This window comes from Paramormyrops kingsleyae, chromosome 19 (assembly GCF_048594095.1).
Source record: "Paramormyrops kingsleyae isolate MSU_618 chromosome 19, PKINGS_0.4, whole genome shotgun sequence".
NCBI classification, from domain to species: Eukaryota; Metazoa; Chordata; class Actinopteri; order Osteoglossiformes; family Mormyridae; genus Paramormyrops; species Paramormyrops kingsleyae.
The window spans coordinates 7,186,990-7,209,200 of NC_132815.1; the positions used below are offsets into that span (position 1 = coordinate 7,186,990).

Consider the following 22,211-nt stretch of genomic DNA (forward strand, 5'->3'; position numbering starts at 1 on the left):
TCCCCATCATTAACGCTAACAGTGTTTCTTCATGGAATGCCTTTCCTGCGAAGGATACCTACAATAGCTAGCTAGTTGTTATGACCTCAGGCTACGGGTAAACTCCGTTATAATTTGACATCCGCCACATGTGGCACATTCCGGAATATGACAGGCCGTAGACGGTGCAGCAGAGCCCTTCAGCTGAGATGGCCTGTCGTCAAACGATAGGAGGTGCCGCGGATTAGCTCACATTACACCGGGGCTGTTTAATCACGGCAGCCAAAAACCTTTCTAACTCGGCACGTCGACTAGCAGGTCCGACGGTCCTGGGAATTCTCAGAATGAGACTGGGAAGCGGAGAGAGGGAGGGGAAAATGAGCTCGGATCTGACACGACACAATAGAACTACTCATTTTTCAATTCTTATGGGACTCTATGAGTCAAGTAGCTGAAAGCTTTCCTTTTTTGGCAGCTCCTTTGCACAAAAATAAGTTAAATTTACATACTTAGCCGATGCAGCATACAAGGGAGTTTCAGAGAGCAGGGGCATTGAGTATCGCTGGAGCAATTGAGGTTAAGGGCACTGCCCATGAGCTCAAAGGTGGCATCACTTTGCCAGCCATGGGATTTAATCTGGCACCCTTCTGATCATGGGCGCAGAGGGCTAAGCCGTACACCATCCCAAACAACAACATTATTTAGGGTAATATTCAAAGAGCGATGAGGCTACGACTGTACAGTAGGGTTGCCAGAGGAAAGTCTTTCCACGCAAGATAAATGCTTTAGACAAAGCCAGAAAAAACTTGGTGACCTGAGAAAACGACCCAACCCAAAGATACTCTTTACAAATGAACTAGGCAACACTGCCGGCGATGGACCAAATCATTATTCATCATTAAAGTGAGTGATGAACAGATAACTATATCTTAAGTAAACAGAAAACATCTGTAAAGCGTTTCTGATAAAGGCATGAACTGAAAGGGAAATACCAAATGAATTTTTCCCTGGGGGAGGGGGGGTGTTGACATGCATACTGTATGTTCTCTTGGTTTCATCCAGATTCACTATAACCTGTTTTTAAATTAATGACTTTGAAATGAATAATACAAAAATAATAATACAAATCACCATTGCCTTGGACAAATTTTAAGGTAGAAACATTATTTTAGATAAAAAATACAGTAAAATGGATGGTCTACATCAAGGGTGTCAAACTGCAGTCCTGGGGGGCCGGAGCCCTGTGCAGCTTAGTTCTTTCCCTGTTCCACCACAAATGATTCAGCTCAACAGCTATGTGGTAATTAGCACAAGAAGTTGAATCAGGTGTGTTAAACGAGGGGAAACCCAAAAATGTGCAGGGCTCCGGCCCCCCAGGACTGGAGTCTGACACCTGTGGTCTACATCAAAATGACACACTTAGACCCTGCTTCATACTTTGTGTTACACATATTGCAGACTGGGCATCAGCACTGAGACGCAGACACCATTATTACTTTTCTTTTAGGCATAGGGACAGGTTGGAAAGCATCTGACGACTGAAACGCCGAGGCATTCCTGAGCTAAGGCAGAAGCAGCCTCTTCGCAAACAATAACATTTTAATTGGCATAGATAGCCGTGACCCCTTGTTCGACGCAGACGTTCCACATTCTGCTGCCGCATTTGTCTTCTGGGAGACCCGGACTAGGAGGAGGAGGGGGAAAAAATAGACAGAAACCAAAGCCCTGTATTCATCAAGATGGTAGTTTTGACGACAGTGATACCTTCACTGGATGAGAGGCCGTACGGAGAGAAACATGGAAATCGATTGAAGCGTGTAATGTCAAGATGCATCTGCTCGGGTCTAAAAGGAAGCTCCGAGTTTCCGTTTTCCCTCTAGGAGAACATGTGTCTCCTAAACCCTTATCTTTCGCCATGCAAGCTCAGTGCTATATTTGCCTCTGAATATTAACTACAATTGTGATCAATTTTCAGTGCACTTCCAGTTCCTTGAATGTGCCGTGGACAATTGATTGAGGTGCGCTCTAATACTTCGGAGAGCCGACCTCAAATTACACACCGGGAGAGACAGAAAGCCACTCAGAGTAGAAGGCTTGAATCATACACAGACGGGCCCTTTGGACGTTATACAACCTGATCTTTGGATGTCTCGCCCGAAACAGCTCTGCGTAAAGACGGGCGCCGTGGCGGCAGGAGGATTTTCTCAGTGCTCCGCAACGGAAAAAGGCGAGTTCTCTGCCGCCCGCCTGAAAAGCATGAATCTGTGAATCGGTGCCCCAAGAAAACCTTGACACCCTAGTCAAAAGGTCACTGGTTCGAGTGTCAGGGAGGGTTGTTGTTGTACCTGAATGAATTCCCATGGACAAAATGGGTAAAGACAGCAGTGGTGAACTTTGTCACTCACATTGGGTAGAGCTAAATAAAGAGCGTCAGGCTAGATGCTAATCAGCATGTGTTGACATCGGAATCGGGGACTTGCATGGGACCCTCAGCTATGTCAAGACCGAGGGCCAGATCAGGTATTCGTTATAACTCCAAATTCCACCTCTGGTAATGTGGGGACATGATCATTCCCCATGAAGGTGACACTCCTATAACTGCACATTATTTCAGCGGAAGCATTTAAATATATTCAATTCATTGTTGTATAGCGCCTTTCACAACAGAGTCGCCCCAAGGCCCTTTACACGGGTGTGTTGTGATGCAACATCAAGACACATTTCAAAATAAAAAAAAAAACACGGAAAATGAAAGACAAAAGAAATAAAAGAAAGAAAGAAAGATGACAACAGAGGAGAGGAACCAAAAACTCCAAAGTAGGGAGAAAAAAAAAATTCTTGGGGTCCAAGGTCACCTGACTGCACCCCCCCCCCCCCCCCCCCCCCAGGCACTAACATCATCGGGAAAAGAAAGGGTGGGTTTGCTTGCTGTAAGCCAGGTGTAAGCTGTGATTAAATATATTAAGTCCAATTACTTGTAAGTCATAATAAATTTACATGAACATGTGTTTCCTCGCTGGCCCCTTCTTTATAGTCCATATAGAACATGTTCCTTATACACCCTACGCTGTTATTTTTCACTTTCCCTTATTCCCGTCGGCCGACGGTCATTATGGAGACTGTAGCCGAACCTAACACCTGATCCGGAGTACGGAGATGAACCTTTGCTTCATCTTCAATCCATCTCTTCTGCGGTTGAATCCATTCCTCCTTTGTGCTGCGATGATAAAGCGGGTTGAAATCTGCGGAGTGACAGGATGCTACAGGGGCCATATTAGTCCGCATCTAGGTTCCATGGGTTGGGAGTGCAGACCTTCAGGAAACACTCCAGAGAGATCGGCCCAGTGTGATTCTTCTTCATTACAGCATCCTTACACTGAGTACGAAAGAGCAAATACGACCGTGTCTGAACGATTAGTTACCTGAAACCCGATGTAAAGTGAGGCGCGGACATCCATGCCTGTGGTAGACGCGCAGGTCTATCAAAACTTATTATAAGGTTGACATTTCCACCCAATGGAGGGTCTTAGACAGACAACAAATTCTTCGGCCTCCTTTACTTCAATCTGCTCAAATCTGAGGTCCACCTTCTTCAGAAAATGAAAGGAAAAGAAAAAAAGTGTGTGCAGTGCAGTGTGAGGCTGAGAATGGATGGCACCTCCCCGGTGAGAGTTCAGATGAGCTTCTGTGAAGGACAGCTGTCACCTTGCACCCAGAACCCAAGTTTAATCAAGGAGAGTCTCACTTGGAAGAGAAAGGCCACCTCATGGGTCAAGAATGACATTTGGCAGCCGCACGCCGACATTCCGCCCCTCCCTCTGTCCCGACCCCAATAATATTTCTGTTTTATCTCTCACTCTCGCACACTCTCATCCCCACCGCCATTACGAAGCAGCGCGCGACAATTGGCCCGCAATCTCACAATTACAGATCTAAAAAGAACATGACAAATATGCAAAGGAAGAAAAGGATACTTTTTTTTTCTCCTCTGTTGCCAAACCGAGCCAACTATACGGATGGATCAACTTGGGATTTTGGTCATGTCAGTAAGTCCTGGGAGTTACATCGGGACTGGTGACCTTTAGCACAGACTGGCTTCAGCATCATGACTGATGTGCAGCCATTGTACGTGAACAGAAGGACACCTTAGCTGGGGGGGGGGGGGTCTCTTTTTTTCACCTCCCCTGCTTTTGGAAAATCCGTACCTGCAAGATGTCTCGCCTAAAAATTACAAGCTGTGATTCATCTTCACCTATCAAAACAGCCCCTGATTCCTCCCTAAATCCAAAGTTTGTACTGAAACACAGCTGAAGCAAGAACCTAAACAGATTTGCACCAACATAGAAGGGTTAGGCAGATCCAAAGCTAGAAACGAAGATCGATGAAATTCCTGAAATGCTGCCAGGGGGCGATTTATAATATATCATTTTATTAGTAGACAAATGATTAGAAAATAATTCAGTTGGGAACAAAAACGTCTGCTGCTCTCTTTATGACAAAATCATAAATGCAACATTCCTCACAATAGACATTATTTCTATTTACTCTGCAATAAAGGGAAGTAAGTGCAGTTTCACATATTTATGGTTTTGGTTAGTAATCAAGATCATTTTAAATGAAGTTATGATCCCTGTGTGTGTGTGTGTGTGTATGTATGTATGTATGTATGCAGCTATATATGTGTAAACACACACACACACACACACACACATAACCTCTATACAGAAAATACCTGTGTTGCTTTTACACTATTGTGTGCCATTTTCTCTCATCGGCAAAAAGGTTGTTAATTAATATGGATCATGGATATTCCCCTATTATTAAAAAAAAAATCTGGTTACTTTGATTGTATTCATAATGGTCAGAGTGGCAATTAATGTTTGCTCATCAATGCAGAAATGTGACTTTGATTCACTGCCCACGTTTGTGCTCCCAGGATCTTAGCAGCGAAAGGCCGCGTCCCTCTCGAAATGTCGGCCCGCGTCGGTAAATTAGAGCCGACAGGGCAAATAAAGCCGGGGGATTGATCCCTTAAGGTGTCACCCTCGACAAACCCCACCCCGCCATAAAGATGACTGACCAGGTGGCTGAGGTGATGCACACAGAGGACCTTCAACGTCACTCTGCACCCACTTAGGTGGAACCCCTTCATTGGTTAGAAAAGTACATTTAATAAAAAAAATACCTAATTTGTCATGTTAGCTGGCTCCTCATCAAATATGAAGGGAACTGACGGATGTAATGGCCGCTGGGATGCCACTCTCCCACACACGTTTCTTCATCAATTGCATTCCTCCCTGCATGCAAAATAAGGGCCGATTTTAGGATTTGCTAAGGTGGGGGCTTAAGGGGTGGCCAACCTTACCAATAGCCAATGATATGCTTTGAATCATGAGTGACAGGGAAGGGAGCACTCCGTGTGCCAATCATCATTCAACTGGTGCTGGTGCCCCTTTGGCCCCGCCTCCGTACACACCCCTTTTTAAAATGAGTGCGCTGCAACCATGAAACACCACTAACCATTGTCTCATGGCAACTGCACCCTGATCTGATTTACAGGGGCAAATACAAACATAGACGAAGCATTCTGTTGAACCTGCCTTGAGCAAAACTGTTACAGCCATCCAGGGAGAGACAAAATATTTTCTTCTAAACATGTTTTAACACCTTGATCTTCTACTCAGACAATTCATGTGCTCTTCAAATAGCTGGTATTCCTTAATGACAGCAGTGTATGATTTAAAAGTGACGTTGGTGACTACAGTACAGGCACTGCTTGATATTGGATTGTCAGAATGGGGGGGGGGGGGGGGCACCAGGCTTGTCTCAGTTGGGAGGATCATGTGACTCGGGATATCGGTATTGATTTGTTCTGCCTGTCCTTCATTCACGGTGTTTGTATATTGTCGCAATCTAAAAGCACTACTAAGATGCCGCAGCCTATTTGCGTCACAGTCGAGATCGCTGTCCTTGGTGTGACAGATTGGGCTTCAAGTCTCCACCTAGGCTGCCATCAGTGGAGTTGCTGCGTGAAGTGGGATAAAATGCCCATGCCTGGCAACCCAACAGGTGGTAAGGAGAGTTAGTGGGAGTGTGTTACCCTGCGTGTGCTCTACATCACAGCAATCACTGAAATAGCAACGTGAGGCTGACCCAAGAACACATAGCGTCTCTGATAGGGAGAGGGCAGCATAGCGCCACCAGCAGGTCAGTGTGGGAAACAACAGCACCATAGCTACTCAATGGTGTTGTTGTAATATATACAATGTGTACAGTTGTGATTCGGGCCCAGTGACCTGGGGAAAGACTGACGTGTCTCTGTGTGTCTGGCTTTTTTTTCCCCCATATTTTTCTAGAAAGGCAATATTAAACTGGTTTTCCCATGAAGTCCAGCACTGTCTTGTGCATGGGGGGGGGGGGGGGGAGATGCAGTGAGGAGCGATTACAAAAAATACCTGCCAATTATGTCATGCAAACCAATAAAGCTATTAATAAAAGCATGATTTATAGACATGTTTTTCAAAACGTTATCTGAGTTTTTGAAAAACAGACAGACGAGTGGACATGCCTGTATGTGCCCCCTCACAATGGTTTTCCACCAGCCACAATACCCGCAAAATCCCCCTGGTCACATGGTACGATTTGCTGAGCCTCAGAACGCTTCACCGCCAACACGTTTATCCGTCAAGGACAGTGACCAGGGGGCAACAAGAAACCCTGAATCTTTACTTGCCGGATAATAATTGCATTACCGTGTGTGTTACCGCAAAAACCTTCCCTATGCCAAAGGTATGTCAACGAGGTACGTGAGTGGCACAGAGATGCACCGAGGCTCCACTTTCGGCTCATTTAGGCACGAAGGAAGCCTGGAGGAAATGGAAAACCTCCAACTGTATCACCGCGCGATTTGTCTGTTTGCTCTCGCAGCTGACCCAGAAACTGACGCGAAATGTCGGATGTATCTGAGTCAGACAGCTGGAGACTGGAGCACTTCATATGGAAAGCGAACCAGAAAGGCGGCCAGAACGATGGATATCCAACGACGTCTCCCATCTAGGCCTATTTTAACGCACTCTGTTAGATTCCTGTGTCTTTGTAGTTGAGCAGTATTCGTAGTCAATAGCACAATCGTTGTACTCTATACAGTATAAACCACAGTGTGTCAGACTTCATCTCCATTGCTTGACCCGAGTATCCGGACTGGCTTTTGGGACCACTGAGATAGCTATAATGCTACACAAATACAACAGAATGTTAAGGGTCTCTTCAGTTCACCAAGGGTGATTTCCCTTGGAAAAGGACTTGGAGAAAGCCTACTATTTCTCATCCATACTGCATAGTACAATAGTTACCTCTGACCCTAGAAACCATAAACTATTACTTACTGGCCCAGCAAACAGTTATTTGTGCTAGGAACATTTACCGAATGTTACGAATAGTATACTGAAACGTTCAAAGTGTTTTCCTGACGTTCCCAGAACGTTCTCCCACTACTACAGCTAAGAATAATATTGTAAAAACAAGTCATGGTAGAGCAGCAGGTAACACTGTGGCTTGACATCTCTACGGTCATGGGTTTGGGGCTGGACAGTGCATTTACAGTATACACATATAGCACTTAAGATAATTAATTATAAAAGAATATTTTTCAACATTGATTACATTAAAAGGATGATCGGATAATTATGTTAACATGCTGACATTAACAGAACCTTTGTTAAAACAAGGAAAAAATGTTGCATTAACGTTACAATAAAAATATTCCCTGCCAACTTTGAGAGAACCTTCACATAAGCATTGGCTGACGTCCTGGGAACGTTCCGTTAGCTCAGATCACCTTTATTATTACATTTACTTTTATTTTCTGAAGGAAAAAAAAAACTTTGCCAATCAGCAGCAAAACAAGGGGACATAATTAGCTAAACCCCCAAATAAACACAACATTCTGAACACCAGCCTCATCTCTGCTCTCGTTAGCTGCAAAAAATAGGATTATAAGTCTAAAGCTAAGCAGAGATCTAGAATGTTCTGAGACAAATCTACAATGCACTGTTAGCCTTTTGAAGAAAACATTGCGTTCTTCCTCTGTATTTACCAAAGGATGTTTCTACCCTGTCCCCTTTATCAAAGGTATCATGTTGTCACCATCTCACCATCATAATTAACAAGTGACTCAAATCCTGACTTCAGCCACCCCATGCTATGCAAACCCGTTTCACTAAAAAGTGTCCGCTCAGTGATAATACACTCTGTACAGTGCAGTAACTGTACTGGCCCCTGAGATTTAAACCAGCAGACTTCTCAGTACTTATGCGTGTACAATAATCACCGGTTACACACAAGGATTCTTCTTCTGTTATTATTAACATGTACGTGGTAGACGGTGTCAGCCAAGGCAGCTTTTTTATTACTTAAATTAATTTTTTTTTATTTATAGGCAACAATATATAGCACCTTGCTCAGAGTTACAGCTGCCTTTATCAGAGAGTTCAGTGCCTGAACCACAAATCCTGTACCTATTTGTGCAAGGACTGTTTGCCTGACAATTCAAGGTCATTTATTCCTGGACAGATTCATGAATTCCCTGGTACTTATCGGACCTACCGGAGAGTTAGTCTCTCACGGGGGCCCCCCGCAAAGCACCTGGCAGCTGGAATAGAGAAGCTGCAGAACACATCTGGATTTCCGAGATGTCTGTGTATGGGCTTTCCAGGAAAGTCTTTCAGTGTTGAAAAATAAACATAACAACCACACATCTAAACTGTTCCCAATTATACTTCACACACAAGCTGTTTTTGATAAATCAGCACATACTCCTTAGTTAAATGGCACGAGAAAAGTCAGGCTTCACTTTCACAGGTTTACGTTATGGTCTATTATCCAACCATTATGCTGCACAAGCATGGTTCTTTGAAGCTGCTATTTTCAATTACTATGAAAGATGTTCCTCGTTAGCTAACAGAGGAGAGAAGCCTTTTAGAATTACACAAAGATGCAGACCGATTCCTAGGGCCTTTTCTTCCAGATAGGCCCCTGCCCGCCCCCACTCACTCACAGCGTCCTAAGGCGGCTATGATGACAATTAATTTGTTTATGTTCGTGGTTTATTTATTCAGATAAACTACGGGCCTGAATACTTACTTATTAATGTGAATTATTTCCCATCTTCTACACAGTTTATGAAAAAAATGCCTATAAGTGAAATAGTTCTGTAAGAGGAAAAAACAAGCAAATTCCTTAAACGTGTTTTCCATCTGTAATACCTTGACCACATGTCTAATGGTGGGTCCCTGTAGACCTTTAGTGCCGCCACTGAACAAGCCTGCAGAAAATGATTTAGTGAGGAAACAGACGAGGCAAATAAATTTTAAAAACAATAAACATGGAAAGATATTGTACTTTGACGTCTCCACTGTCTAACCTTTGCCCTGAAAATCTATGAACAACCACACAAGTGTTCTGCCGCATATTTGCCATTTATTTCGAAAATGAATGGCGGAAATGCGGGAACCACTATTGAAAACCCTGACTCTTTGTGGCATTTCTACTGGATAAAAGGCAAAATAGGTTTAAAGTATAATACACTGAACAATGCGCTTTTTCATTCGGTTTGTATAGCAATAACATATCACAGCTATTACTTTAGTAAAAGGAAATACAGATATATTTTCTGAAACGTGAATACATTCCCCCATTTTTTTATATATAGTTCGACTGTCAACAGTGTGAAAAGTGCTTGAATTGGCAGTATACTCGACTCCACTTCACTGGTACTTGAGGAGGGCATTAACACAATGTTAATACATACTGTACTGCTCTGCACTTGCAGCTTGTGTGTGTTATATATTATAAACAGCAAGAAGAGAAAATAGCAATGTTTCTGTTATGAAGAGTTATCCTCAACATCCCGCATGCTGGCATAGTATTTGTACTCGGATTAAATATCATCCGACTTCAGAATAGTCTGTGCATAAGATATGGCCGATATATCAGCATGCCATTCAGAATCTGCTGTGTGATACAGAGGAAGGTAAACATAGACAAGACTGTGTTATATTACATAAAGTGGCAAAGCTATTTCCCCCTTTTTTATAATTTTACACAAAGCTTAAACACGTTTAATGCAATCATGGAGTTGTGTCAGACCTGTATTTTTACATAAATATATTTATGTCATAATTCATTATAGATTATATATCCGGACTGTCAGTTACATGATCTTCAAAAGCATATTTAATTAAAAGCAACACAACTAGCTTTCAGTTTATGAATTTGTTCTGCTTTATATTTTACTGAAGCAGTTAATGGTGAGGATTTAAAAAAAATGGACAGTTTAAAAAAAAAAAATCGTGAAAGAAACAAGTTATGTTTTCGCAAATTTACTGCTGCTAAGCTCTTCGCGCTGATTTTATAAGGAAACCGAAATTTGAGAATGCTAATATGCAAATGAAGCGCCATCATGTGACGGATGACTGGGGTCTGCCTCGCCCTTCCCCGTGACACGAACACACCATTTACCCCGCTTCCGAATTCGCACACAGCTAACGGACAAGGCTGAAAATCAATGTAAGCCAAAAGACCTTCGGGGTCATTCAAGACTTGTTTGTCTCATGCATCTGGGATCAATGCAGCAGACAGCCACACACAGACGCGACCAGACCCGGGACAAGTCGATGATTCATCCAGCGATGGCCAATAATCAAGGCATCTTTGTCCGGCCTCCGAGGCCAACAGCAACATGTTCAGCGTACAAGCTAATTACAGAATCTGCTACTTTGTGACTTCCGATTCAGCCAGAGGGGAACACATTTGTTACCGTTGCGCTTGCATTTAGTACCTATCGATACATATTACCAGTTTGCTTCCCTTTCCTTCTGCCATTACAATCAGGGACCGCACAAAGACATGTAACTGCACTCAGATTCAAGCCTTATTAACTTCCTCAAGAACTAAGACTGAATCCACTGACTCATTTTAAAATGATCTAATACGTTTAACTAAACAAACAAAACTGCCTCTATTCCCCATTCATTCTCTCAGCAATGACGACGAAGAATAATAGGTCACAATTTAAAAACAAATTCATGGCCAGCTGTTCTGATTTAAATACATCAGGATAGCATTAGCTTATCTCCTTGCCCGTTCTCCAGAAAAAAAAAAGGTTCCTAGGTTTATACAATGATCTAACGATACTTCAATGACAGCCATGCTGTCCCTATACTGTAGCTCCACAAAGAGAAAGAGGGATGATCTCCTGATACAGTGTAACCCCGGAGCACCTGAAAAAAATTCCCATAAACAAAAGAAACATTGTCTGATGGTATGTAAGTTTTGGAATGCAGGATTGGGTCTTATTTCCGCTATCACTGTCCTCCCCTGGACAAAGACAGCGCAAAGAAGGCTGTCCGATACAATGTAACTTAACAACTCCTGTGTGGTTTGGGGATCAAATCCAAACCGTCAAAGAATGCAGCACCTGTAGTGTAGAGGGTCTCGTCCTTTAAACACAAGGCGTGCTGTTTTGTACCCACGAATCCCGTCTCATGAGTTGCAAGCCAATACCTTTCTAGGTAAAGTCAATCCTAATCAAGCTGTTGTATTGATTACACATAACAAACAAGGAAACCATCTTGCTGAAGATGAAGCATGTGTAAAGCTCTCCCCGCCTTATTCACCATTCAGGAAACATCCATGAAAGCATCCATGGGTTTCAAACGCTGGAGAAACATGGCTTCTGCTTTGAAAACCACAGCTTTTAAAGTGTTCAAGGCAGCTTGTCTGAACTCTCTTCCTCCTAACTGCTGACAGTCTTGTTCCATTTGTTACACGTCGTCGCTGCTTCTCTTCATAGCGAGAATTCTCTGCATCCTGCTCATCTGACACCTTCAGCCAAATTTTGAACAAAGGAGCACAGTTTGATTTTATAGCTGCATATCCTAGATACAGAGGTCTTGTCATCCTGCGAATATCAATACACGTTTTACCAAACTGCCACTGATCTCCCATTCACACACTAGAGAGCAAATATAAGCTCATGACTATCAGATTACTACGTCAAAAGAAACATCCCAACAAATGCAGCTCTTTCACTGCCCAGTCCTGTCGATGGATTTTTCTTTTTGACCCTGTGCGTGTGACATTATACCGATATACACAGACACACAAACACAATACATACATATTATTAACAACATAAATAAGGCTATGAACTCAGAGGGTGGGATTACAATATTTTCGTAGTTTCTCCTTCATTTAACTCAACAGAAAGCTGAGTAAATCAGTTGGTGATTGACAGCACATGATAATCCAATTCATCATGGATTCCAAAGCTGTTCTTCCCTCATGTCACCCCTGTATACCTCAACCTCAAGCAAAAAACAAGCAAAAGATCATAAAAGTTTTGAACCAGCTGTATAAATAATAGAAACCATGAGCCTTACTTTGAGTATTCTTCATTGTCCTTGTCACATCTTGCATCCTTGTGTTTTTCCCAGTCTTTCCCATGCTTACAGGTGGTCAGTAAAATTATATCTTCCCCATTGTGAATGTGATATAAAGCATTTCTTGTTTCTGAACCGATACCAGTCAGGTACCTCTTTCCTTTGAAAACGAGCAAGTATCTCCGTGATGGGGGAATGTTGTTGAGCGTCAAATAGCCCCTGCCGCCGCCCTTCTGCGGGTGATCTTTCGAAAACAAAGGAATGGACACATCAAAGTTGGGCCGAAAATTGTCCACGTCGATGCTGGCTTTGGCTAAGATAGCCTGACCTATATCAAAGCCCAGCTCCTCCGTATAATCCGGCCAAGTACCAGAGTAGAGGTTGAATATGAGGTGGTTCCTCCCCGCGTTCCATAAGGGAAGGCTTTGGATTTTTGTCTTGACGCTGTGGATGTACTGACTAGACAGTTGGTCCCTGTCAAGTGTGTCAATGCTCAGCACAAACAAGCACGCGTCGCTGGGGTCCGTGGTGTGGAAGCGGGACTCCTCGATGGCAGTCAAGATCTTCTGATAGCTCTCAGAGACCTTCTCACCCTTGGGCAGGGGGTAGACGTAGACCCTGAATCCATTTTGGCATAGGCTGAAGTCAAAGCATGTGTCCATACGACATCTCCTGTTTTGGAATATGTGTTTGTGTATCTCCCGCCTTTTGCGAGGAGATAGGTGCTGGTGGTGGTGGGGATGGAGAACATGTCCCTCCTCCTCTCCCTCCTCCTCACCTCCATCCAGGAAAGTCCTCAGAGGATGGGTGGACGGCAGCCAACGTTGCTTCAGGAAACTCTGGCTCTGTGATACTTTGTCCAGGTGGGTGAGGGGGTGGTGCTGGATCTCCCCGATCTGCAGACCCCAGAGATAGGCGAGCAGAAAAACACAAGCCCCGAGAGACACAAGCAGGTACCTCTTCTTGGCCTGCATGTGGGCAGCAGGGCTAATGGTGACGGAAGCAGAGGCAGGAGAAGTCGATGGGCTGGGGTCCACGATCAACCCACGAGGTCGACTTTCATCCCAAGCGTAGCATACCGGCGGCGTGAGCGGCTGTACGGACAGAGCACAAGTAAAATGTTCACTTCTGAATGTTCACTTCAGACATATCAGTGCAGCTGATCTCCATCCAGTACCTTCTAGTAGGATTTAATCGACTGCATTAAGCACATTCCAGTGCATAAAATAAACACCGGGATACAACTAAACAAAAGAACATCTAATGAAAAAAATATTTTAGAACTACTTTGAGTCCTGAAAGTTTGCATAACATATGTAGAACAAAATGCAGGAAAGAAAAATGGCAGGAAAACGACACGGCAGTTTGATAATTAACTGAAAGGGAAAAAAAACTGAAACCAAAGCGCCACCTTCCTACCTGGTTTTATCAGAAACACCTGTCGCTGATTTAGCTCCTCCAGACAAACGGACAGGGGCTCTTATGCGCTTCACTGTTGACCGACAGTATCTCATTCGTCACCCTGATTTATTATTTCTTTATTTTCCTTTTTGCAGATAATTGTTTTTGGTCCTTTAGATATAGTGTGTGCTTCAGGATATCATGTTTGAATGAACTTTTCCCGGTTATAAGCGCGGAGACGGGAGCATCTGCAGAAGTTCTACCGCGAGTCTCCTAATTCATCGCTCCGCACCGCTCCGCGCTGGCGACAGAAAGACATCGGCGTCATTTCAACACATATTTCGAGATATTTCCGGTATGTCTTGCATGTTATTCCCGTTGCCATCCACGTATTCGGCTATATGAAAGCGATATAGGACTATCAATTAGTAATTCCCATTTGAACCCCCCCTGTTCCCTAAAGCGCGCTCCATACCAGGCGTGTCACCCCACGCTGCCGCATGTCGCCTACATTCCATGAGTGGGTACAAATGACACAACATAATAACTATTCAAACCCATATTAAGTTGTGTCGTTTACGAACAAGTCTTTTAGGAATTTCCTTTTAAACAAAGCATCCGAGGATTTCCATATGCGGTCATGTCACCGAAATCCAAAAAGCACGCAGTTTCAACCCGTAACTCGGGCTATTTGAAAACTCCGACTTTAAGGGCTTTTAAAACCTTCTTTTTCAAATGCCACTTTTTGTCTTTCCCCGGATTTCGTTTGTGTGTTTACGTCCATATGAAAGTCTTGAAGAAACTCTGAAAATAACGCAGCATGTATGGTGCTTTCACCAGGTTCAGGGTTAAGAGAATAAAGACACCGAACTTGCCATTCCGTCTTTCGAAAATCATAGTATATTTCTAATTAAAGCATCTTTTCCCCCTCGTTGCTGTAGTTTGTATAGTCTTCTGTAGTCCTTTCTTGAAACCCTTAACTGTATCCGCAGAGTTGTACCTGGGATCAGGCTGCGTTTGGACAGAGTCTGCATGTGCGTGTGTTTACAGCCCAGAAGGGAAACATCATTGTGGACCAAAAAACGCCGATCTGTTGAAAGACCTCCTCCTTCACATCGCATATGCAGAAATAACTCGCCGCTGACAACTTCCCCGATGCATTTCGTGACAGGACACGTGTTTGCAAAGAGCTGCTGGGATCCCACGGCTCATGCGAGCATCTTCATATTTTAAAGTTGACGATGTCTATGTCACCTAAACCGTACTCGGCTTTGAAGTGACGACCTGTTTTTTTTACGGGTTAATCAGAGAATCTGCGGCTTAACCCGACATGCAAGCAGGTTATCGCTGTCCATCGACTTGTCTAATCATCAGATCCGCCTTGCCACGGAATGTGGCCGCATATTATACCAAGCAGAGGCTTCTGCACAGTGAGTAATCCTGGAGAGTTTGCGATCCCTTTCCAGCATCCTTCCCCCGGCTCTCATCCGCACCAAGCGGGCGAACCTCCCACCACGCCGATACCAAGTGGCAGGTTGTCGGTGGAGCGCGATCCGGCGAGTGGTACAGCCGAAGCGGCGGCCGCCTGGATGGATGCGGAGAGGGAGGCGTCAGACAGCGGCTTGTGGGTGTCGGAGGAGCGCGGCATGCAGGCGAAAGTTTACGGTGCGCAGTGACGTGGACTGTGACACCCCCGTTTGGGAAAAGCAGCAGCATTTCTGGGGAACAAGAAGCGGATGGTATCGCACAGCCTTTTAATTATAATTCGCCTTAATAACTCAGGAATAGAGAGCATACGAAATCATATTTTCACTTAATCTTTGAAGTGTATAGAGGTGATCATAATCCAATTACGTTTCTCTTCTCCTTTATTTAATACATAATCCAGAAGGAATGGTGTATTTAGCTGAATGCCTCTTCCTTAATAAGCAAGGCTGAGCAAACTGATTTCGTGAAGCGGGGAAGGATTGTGGTTGATACTTTTAAACCTTTCATCGAGTAATAGCAGTAAGCTTTAAACTATGCACGAGTAAAACATCTGGGTAATTATGGAAAGTAGCATTTTACTGTCTTACCTTGAAAAAAATAAAATATTACAGGTTGTGGCTAGGTGGATAAACAGATTATCATTTGGAATTGCTACTGAAAAGCTGTTGTCTTGGTATTTGAACCGCTATTACTAAATGCATGTTAAAAATACAGGAGATCCTTCCAGTGTTGTCAAATGCAGAAGCTAGTGGGACAATGGTGAAATTTAATGTAGAATTTAATATATTTCACGTTACAATTATGCAGTGAGAAATGGTGGTACAATCACAGTGACAGTACCCAGACCAACGAACCTGTTAGAGCAATTCCTGGTTCTTATAAAGAAAAATCGAATCAGGGGTGTGTGGTTTTATTTATTTATCTTTATTTTTTGGAGGATTCCCTGCGTAAATAAAATATTCTGTAACTTTTTGCTGTCCATTATGGTTTTAATCCATTACTCACATAACATTCAAATTAATATTACTTGTAGCTAAACTATTACTTTAAGGGAGCCGGCGTTCCCTTATTGATTGCCATATCCTAAATTCATCCATATTACTACGGTGACTTGTAACGAAGGGTTTTCCTGGAGGATGTTAAATTATCCTTTCCATTTCAGGAGCACTCCGGGCAAAAGCGGGAGATAAATGTTATGCGTAATCATTTTACTGGAGATCAGGTGAATAATGTTTTCCTAGATTACTGGGGTAAAAAGACACGTGATTCATAAAAAGGATCGTTGCCCCCACTAAGATGTGCCACTGGGGACTGCCGGGGAACATCGCCATGACGATAACTACACTGCAATTATTTTCTGATAATAAGACACACCTCTGCTAATTTTGCCTTTATTTGTTATGAAATGTTATTTATCATAATTACTGCTCATAAAAATCTGTTTAAACTAAGGTGTGGTGTTTATCCAAGTAGCTACTCAAGGTTTATCAAGCAATAGATGACGCCATCTTGTGGCCTGTGATGTAACAGGACATGAGTAATCAAGAATACGGGTTGAAAGCTTTTTTTCTTCTTCTCTCTCTCTCTTCAATAGTCTTTTATGCTGGGTGTTCAATTATAGCTTACGTAGCACTTTAAATCTGCAGCGCATGTTTTCCAGACATTGTCATTTTTTCTGCCACATTTGCAAGGAATCATATCTGTTTAACCTATGTGAGTTATAAACCGTGAATGGCCAGTAAAGCACTATGGCGCGATTATTTTAAATCTAATTGACTGAAACAAGTTATTATACCAGTCAATACAGATATTCTACACTCGGATAGCTCTGCATGCTGAAGTGATATAAAATGCAGTTAGACATAAAAGTGTGTTGAGACTGAAATTCGCACTCAAATGCGTATGTGATTAGAAGATGGGGCTGGAAATTCTGGGCATCTTGAGAAAATGTCACCTTGGGCCCCCGCTTAGTTTGGCACATTCAGTATGAAGAAATAGTTATATCTAATTATATAATTTGCAGGAAGGAGGGGTGCTTCTCAGCAGATTTTGCAATGCGGGGGAAGGTACAGGTCCGGTCGGGTTGGGGGCATGCACTGATACAGTGCAATGCTGGGCCCACCACACAACAAAACACTTCAGGGTTCCGTTTGGGCACCCCCAAAGAACATTGGTGCAGTGAGCAGTGCTGCCCAGGTCTCAGAAAGCTCCCACACTGCGTACGGACCACTGTACTCTGCGTGGTCCTCCCCTAGGGGCTCTGCTTTGAACTCCGTCCATCTTGCACAAGACAGGATGCGATCGTTCAGAAATTTGATTTAAAAAGTGCTGCATGGAATTATTGATGGTGACGCGTCGCAGCGTAAAAGCGGCCCGGCTGCTTGGGGAGACGCGGCGGCGACGGCGGATTTGCGAGCTGCCCTGCGGGGATGCTGAGGTCACGGTCACTTCCCCTGCTTCTGCGGAAATCCCACTCCAACAGGGGCTGAATTCCACTTATGACACTTATGTCATTTTTTCAGTGCAAATACAAATTCGTGAGAGATTTCCCAATGGTAAGTGAAACAGTCTAGGCAAATATTGGGGCTGTTATAGGGAGCATTAAGAGCAGAATACTGGCCATAATTCTTATGGTAGAATTCGCTTTGTAGGTCCATCCATGATATTGACACTATCTTATAGATGGGATGCCTATGAGACATTGGGAAGTATCCTTATAGTATCCTGCAGCCATGACTCGAGGCTCTTTCTCTAGGCCAGGGTTATTCAAATCACGGTCCTCGAGGTCCGAGCACTGCTGGTTTTCCAGCCTTCCTTCACCTGTCAGTCAGGTGTGAAGCCTCTGACCAATCAGAATCAGTAATTATTAAACTAACAACCTGGGAGACCTGAAAACAAGGCCTGGATTTGGAATCGAGGTCCAGATTTGAAAAACCCTGCTCTAGGCCATAACTACACTGTGTGTGCAGGTTTCTTTCCTCCCTCCCAGTTTTCCTTCATTTCTTCCTGTCTTGTTTTCCTGCCCAGTTTCTTACTATTAATTTCATTGCATCAGCATTTGTGATCTTTAGTGCACAAGCTGTTTTTATTTTACACTACCTCAGTTTAATATGCCGGAGCACCGGTGAACGCCAACTGCAGCAGCTAATTAATTACATTTCAAACGAAGCGGCAAGAAACTATGAGACACAATGAAGCATTTTGTTTTGTGTTTTTGGCTTAAAGATAAGTAATATAACTGCTAAAAGTCAAACAGATGCCACCTGTTTCAAACCATCTGGGCTTTTCTTATGTAGCAAATACATGCATATAATAGCATAGTGTAGTCTAGAGGCTTGCTAAGCAAGGAGCAACTTGCATACAATTATGCTAACAGATTAACAATCTTTCATTAACCCTGCCATTCAGAGCCACGGCCGTGCTTAATAGTTTTTGCTGCACTGATGTAAAGTCCAGTTCCAAGGGCTTTGTTTGGCAATTTCCTAAAACTATTAGGCAATAAATAATTTTGTTTAGAAGAGATAGATCCTGAGACTCTCCTGAAGGGCTAGAGATTTTATACTCTTGCACGCGCCCTGCGTCTTGATTTATGAGTCTGGGTAGATGTGGAGAAAAATGATTTTCGGTAATATTTCACGCTATTATGCAGGACTGATTTAAAATCCTCTCTCATTGATTTCATTCCCTGCCACTCCGCTTCGTCATCAACACGGCCCCAAGCTGCCATTCTCCTTCTTCCTCCCGTCTTCTTGCTTTTCTTGCTGCTTATTTCAGTTTGTTTTGCTCGAGGTGTCGGATCCCCGCTTCTGCTGCTGTGCTTGTTAGTGACACGAGAGACGCCCATGTCAAATCTCTATTTTTATAGTAATGCAACGGCAGCAGGTTCTCATTATGTTTCTCTTCTCAAACAAATTTCATATTTTCTTCTGTTTCTTTTTCTGAGCTACAGCATGCAATGCTAAATGATCTGAAAGGAGAGCATATTATATAAAGGTGCAGATTTTTGACCCTCCTTAATACTGTGCTATCAAGTAACATTAAAAGGAAGCAATATCGCAATTAGATTTTTGAATATTTTATGCCTCTTTGTTTGACTGGTTGCTGTTTATTTGACAGCATGTGGTAACGTGATTTAAAATAAATTGTTATTTTTTTTTCGGGGGGTAGGAGCTAAGTATCTGCTCTAAAGTTTCCTTTTTTTCCAGTTTTCTGGAAGATAAGGGTGGGGTGGTGCTTCTTGTTGATCCTCCTGAAGGCGGACTTAGTTGAAGGGCTTTGGGATCGAAGAGCACAGCAAGAGTGTTTCTGGTTGATCCTTGGCATAGCTTGGCAGCACGTAGCCATGTCGCCGTGACGCATCCAGCCACAGAATCGCAGGGAGTTAAGGGCAAGGCCGGAAAATTGGTTGTTAGCGTAGTTCACTGAGATATTCCTCACTGCAGCTGAGGAAACTAGCTGCAGCACATTGTGTAGGTCGTGTGCTTCCTGGAGGGTATGGTTTGATCACTAGCCTAACCATATTTGTTTCACACTGGGATGTTCAGGGTAGCACTGCTCGGTGTGTGTGCCAGTTCATTCTCTGTCCTCACAGCTTGTCCGGTGCTGTTGGCAAAGGCCTTGAGAAGATTGGCTGCACTGCCCTGGAGTTCAGGGTCTTGGCGCCTGGCCGAGTGACCGGGGGCCGGTCGGTGCTTTCTTTGTAGTTGACCTCAGCATTGACAGCGAGCTCCATCCGCATTTAGCCCCAGGGACCTCCCGAGCGTGAAGCTGGTGGACCGGCGAGGGCTGCTCCTCTCCAGCTCCTCCGTCCCTGAGAACTGGCACCTTCACCGCGTTGCACAACACCTCTCCTGACTGACCCATATAGAGGAGAAGGAGCTCTCGGAGGTGTTCGTCAACGTTCTCTTAAACTTCATCGCTTGCTGCCCCTACCTCGACAGAAACCGCCACTCACAGTCTTCTTAATGCTAGACAGTTGAATATCCATTACGTTGCAGTAATGCCCTGTCTCCCACTACCTCTGTAACCCTGCCATTCCAAAAATAATGTATCTCTGATTTTCTAATCACCGGCCTACCTTCTATAGACTTGGAAGGAAACAGACTTAATAGCCAGTTGCCAATATATATTACTGTATGTAGAGCTTGACTGCAGCTGAGTCTCCGGAGAGAAACGAAGATGTCGATATTGGTTTATTTTTGGATGCGTTTGTAATGCCGAAATGCAAGGTCGTCAGGTATTTGCTCAGTATTCGTTATCGTACAACACTTAAGCTAACCCACCTCTCATTTCTGCTTGATACAAATTTCAGGCCATTTCTGTTGTGTTTTCCCATACAGGACTGGGTGAATGCAATATATTATAGGGTGGATTTTCTTAAACAAATATGCCATAGCTATTCAAGGTCAAAGATTAGCATGCCAATACAGACACCACAGCGGACATGTAAATAATCACCTTTTTTTTTTCCTTTCATAAAATTGTAAAATTGAAGTAGTAAATTAAAATGTATCTCCTATTAACATTTTTGTAAGGAGACAGCAGTATATAAGGGTATAAATGTTTAGTAGTAATTCCTAGATTTTGTCACCTATTGACAGATAAATGATAATTTCATGTGAGCCTATTTTCAAGTCAGTGATATGACCTTTGTCAGATCACTGTTCATAATACCCTGTTCATAACACCTTGTATCTATTACTGTATTTTATTATACATTCACAGATGCAAGCAATTAAATACTCACTTATTGCCTAATTGCTGTTTATAGGTTTCTATAAATTTTTCTTCAGTTTCAGTTCCCATTGAATGATATCATAAAAAGTTAGCACACACTATTCAAAATGGTTAATAAACCCTGGCACTTCTAGGTATTAATCACAATGATAAAATGTTAGTCTAAGTGGAGAGGTGTCAGAACAAAGGATTGCAATTCCTTAAAAGTTCCATAAAATCAAATAGCACATAATTACGACAGTATTAGCACTTCAAAGAAGACATCGTTTAGCCTCTTCACTAGTTCACAGTCCTTTTCAGAGATATGTCTGAAGCTTCAATAAATATTGAAAAACGAGGAGCCAGTTCAAGTGAAAATGCAATTTTCCAGCACATTCATCTTTCCTGTAGCCTCATCATGCCTCGGCTAGAGCAACTGATTATTTTTGGGACAAATTTCAAGCTGAGTGTCGGTACTGGATTGTCTTTGCAGGGAGGGTTTATTCATTTCAGTTTTTATGATGAGACCAATCAATTGAGTGGCAGGTGGGCGGCGGCAAGAGAAAAAGTCAAAATGTCATTCGTCATGCGGAGGTCATTCAAGACAAGCCACACCCTTTACATTGGCTCCACCCCTGACCCCCGCCCCTGGCCCCACCCCTTGCCCTGCCCCCTAACCCACCCAGCCTTCACATCATTTCAAAAATGCACAACGTTTCGGAAACAATGAGCAAATTAAAAACAAACAAACGAAAAACAGTAACTTTAAGATATGTTCATATGAGATGTTTGCATGCATTATTTATTAATAAAACAGATGACCTCACGAATGGAATTGAATATGTGTCTCTAAATTGCCCACGGTGTGAGAGTGCGTAGGTGGGACAATGGTCCAGGGAGAAGCATGGCTGTACGTCTCGCACCTTCAGGCCTGGCAGTTCAGCTCCTGTCCCGGCTCTGCCCGAGGGTTCTCCATGTTCTCCGGTTTCCTCATGCAGTACAAAGACATGCAGCTCAGCAAATCGGTGTCTCTAAGCTGCTTCTAGTGTGAATCCTGCAAAAGAAACCCATCCTGTTCTGGGCGCCCCGCCACCCCCCCTTGGTATCTCGTGCTGCCTGGGATAGGCTCCAGACCCCCTGACCCCCTACCGGATAAGGGATTATAGAAAACAGAAGGACTTTTTTTAA

The 22,211-nt window shown here is 43.4% G+C and overlaps 1 protein-coding gene across 2 annotated transcripts in view; it reads right to left on the minus strand.

Annotated features, from left to right (window-relative positions):
• LOC111836091 (exostosin-1) overlaps nucleotides 1-22,009 on the minus strand; it is a 189,210-nt gene extending 167,201 nt beyond the window's left edge. Inside the window, exons 1-2 of one of the 2 annotated variants that reach the window (XM_023797052.2) lie at nucleotides 21,947-22,009; nucleotides 12,420-13,513 (exon numbers count right to left, since the gene is read on the minus strand). In XM_023797052.2, the coding sequence (XP_023652820.2) occupies nucleotides 12,420-13,393 (974 nt within the window). In that variant the 5' untranslated portion in view covers nucleotides 13,394-13,513; nucleotides 21,947-22,009. Of the gene's footprint in view, nucleotides 1-12,419; nucleotides 13,514-13,838; nucleotides 15,515-21,946 lie in introns of those variants that run through there. The other variant, XM_023797051.2, reaches the window with a different exon arrangement.
• Between the last annotated feature and the right edge of the window lie 202 nt (nucleotides 22,010-22,211).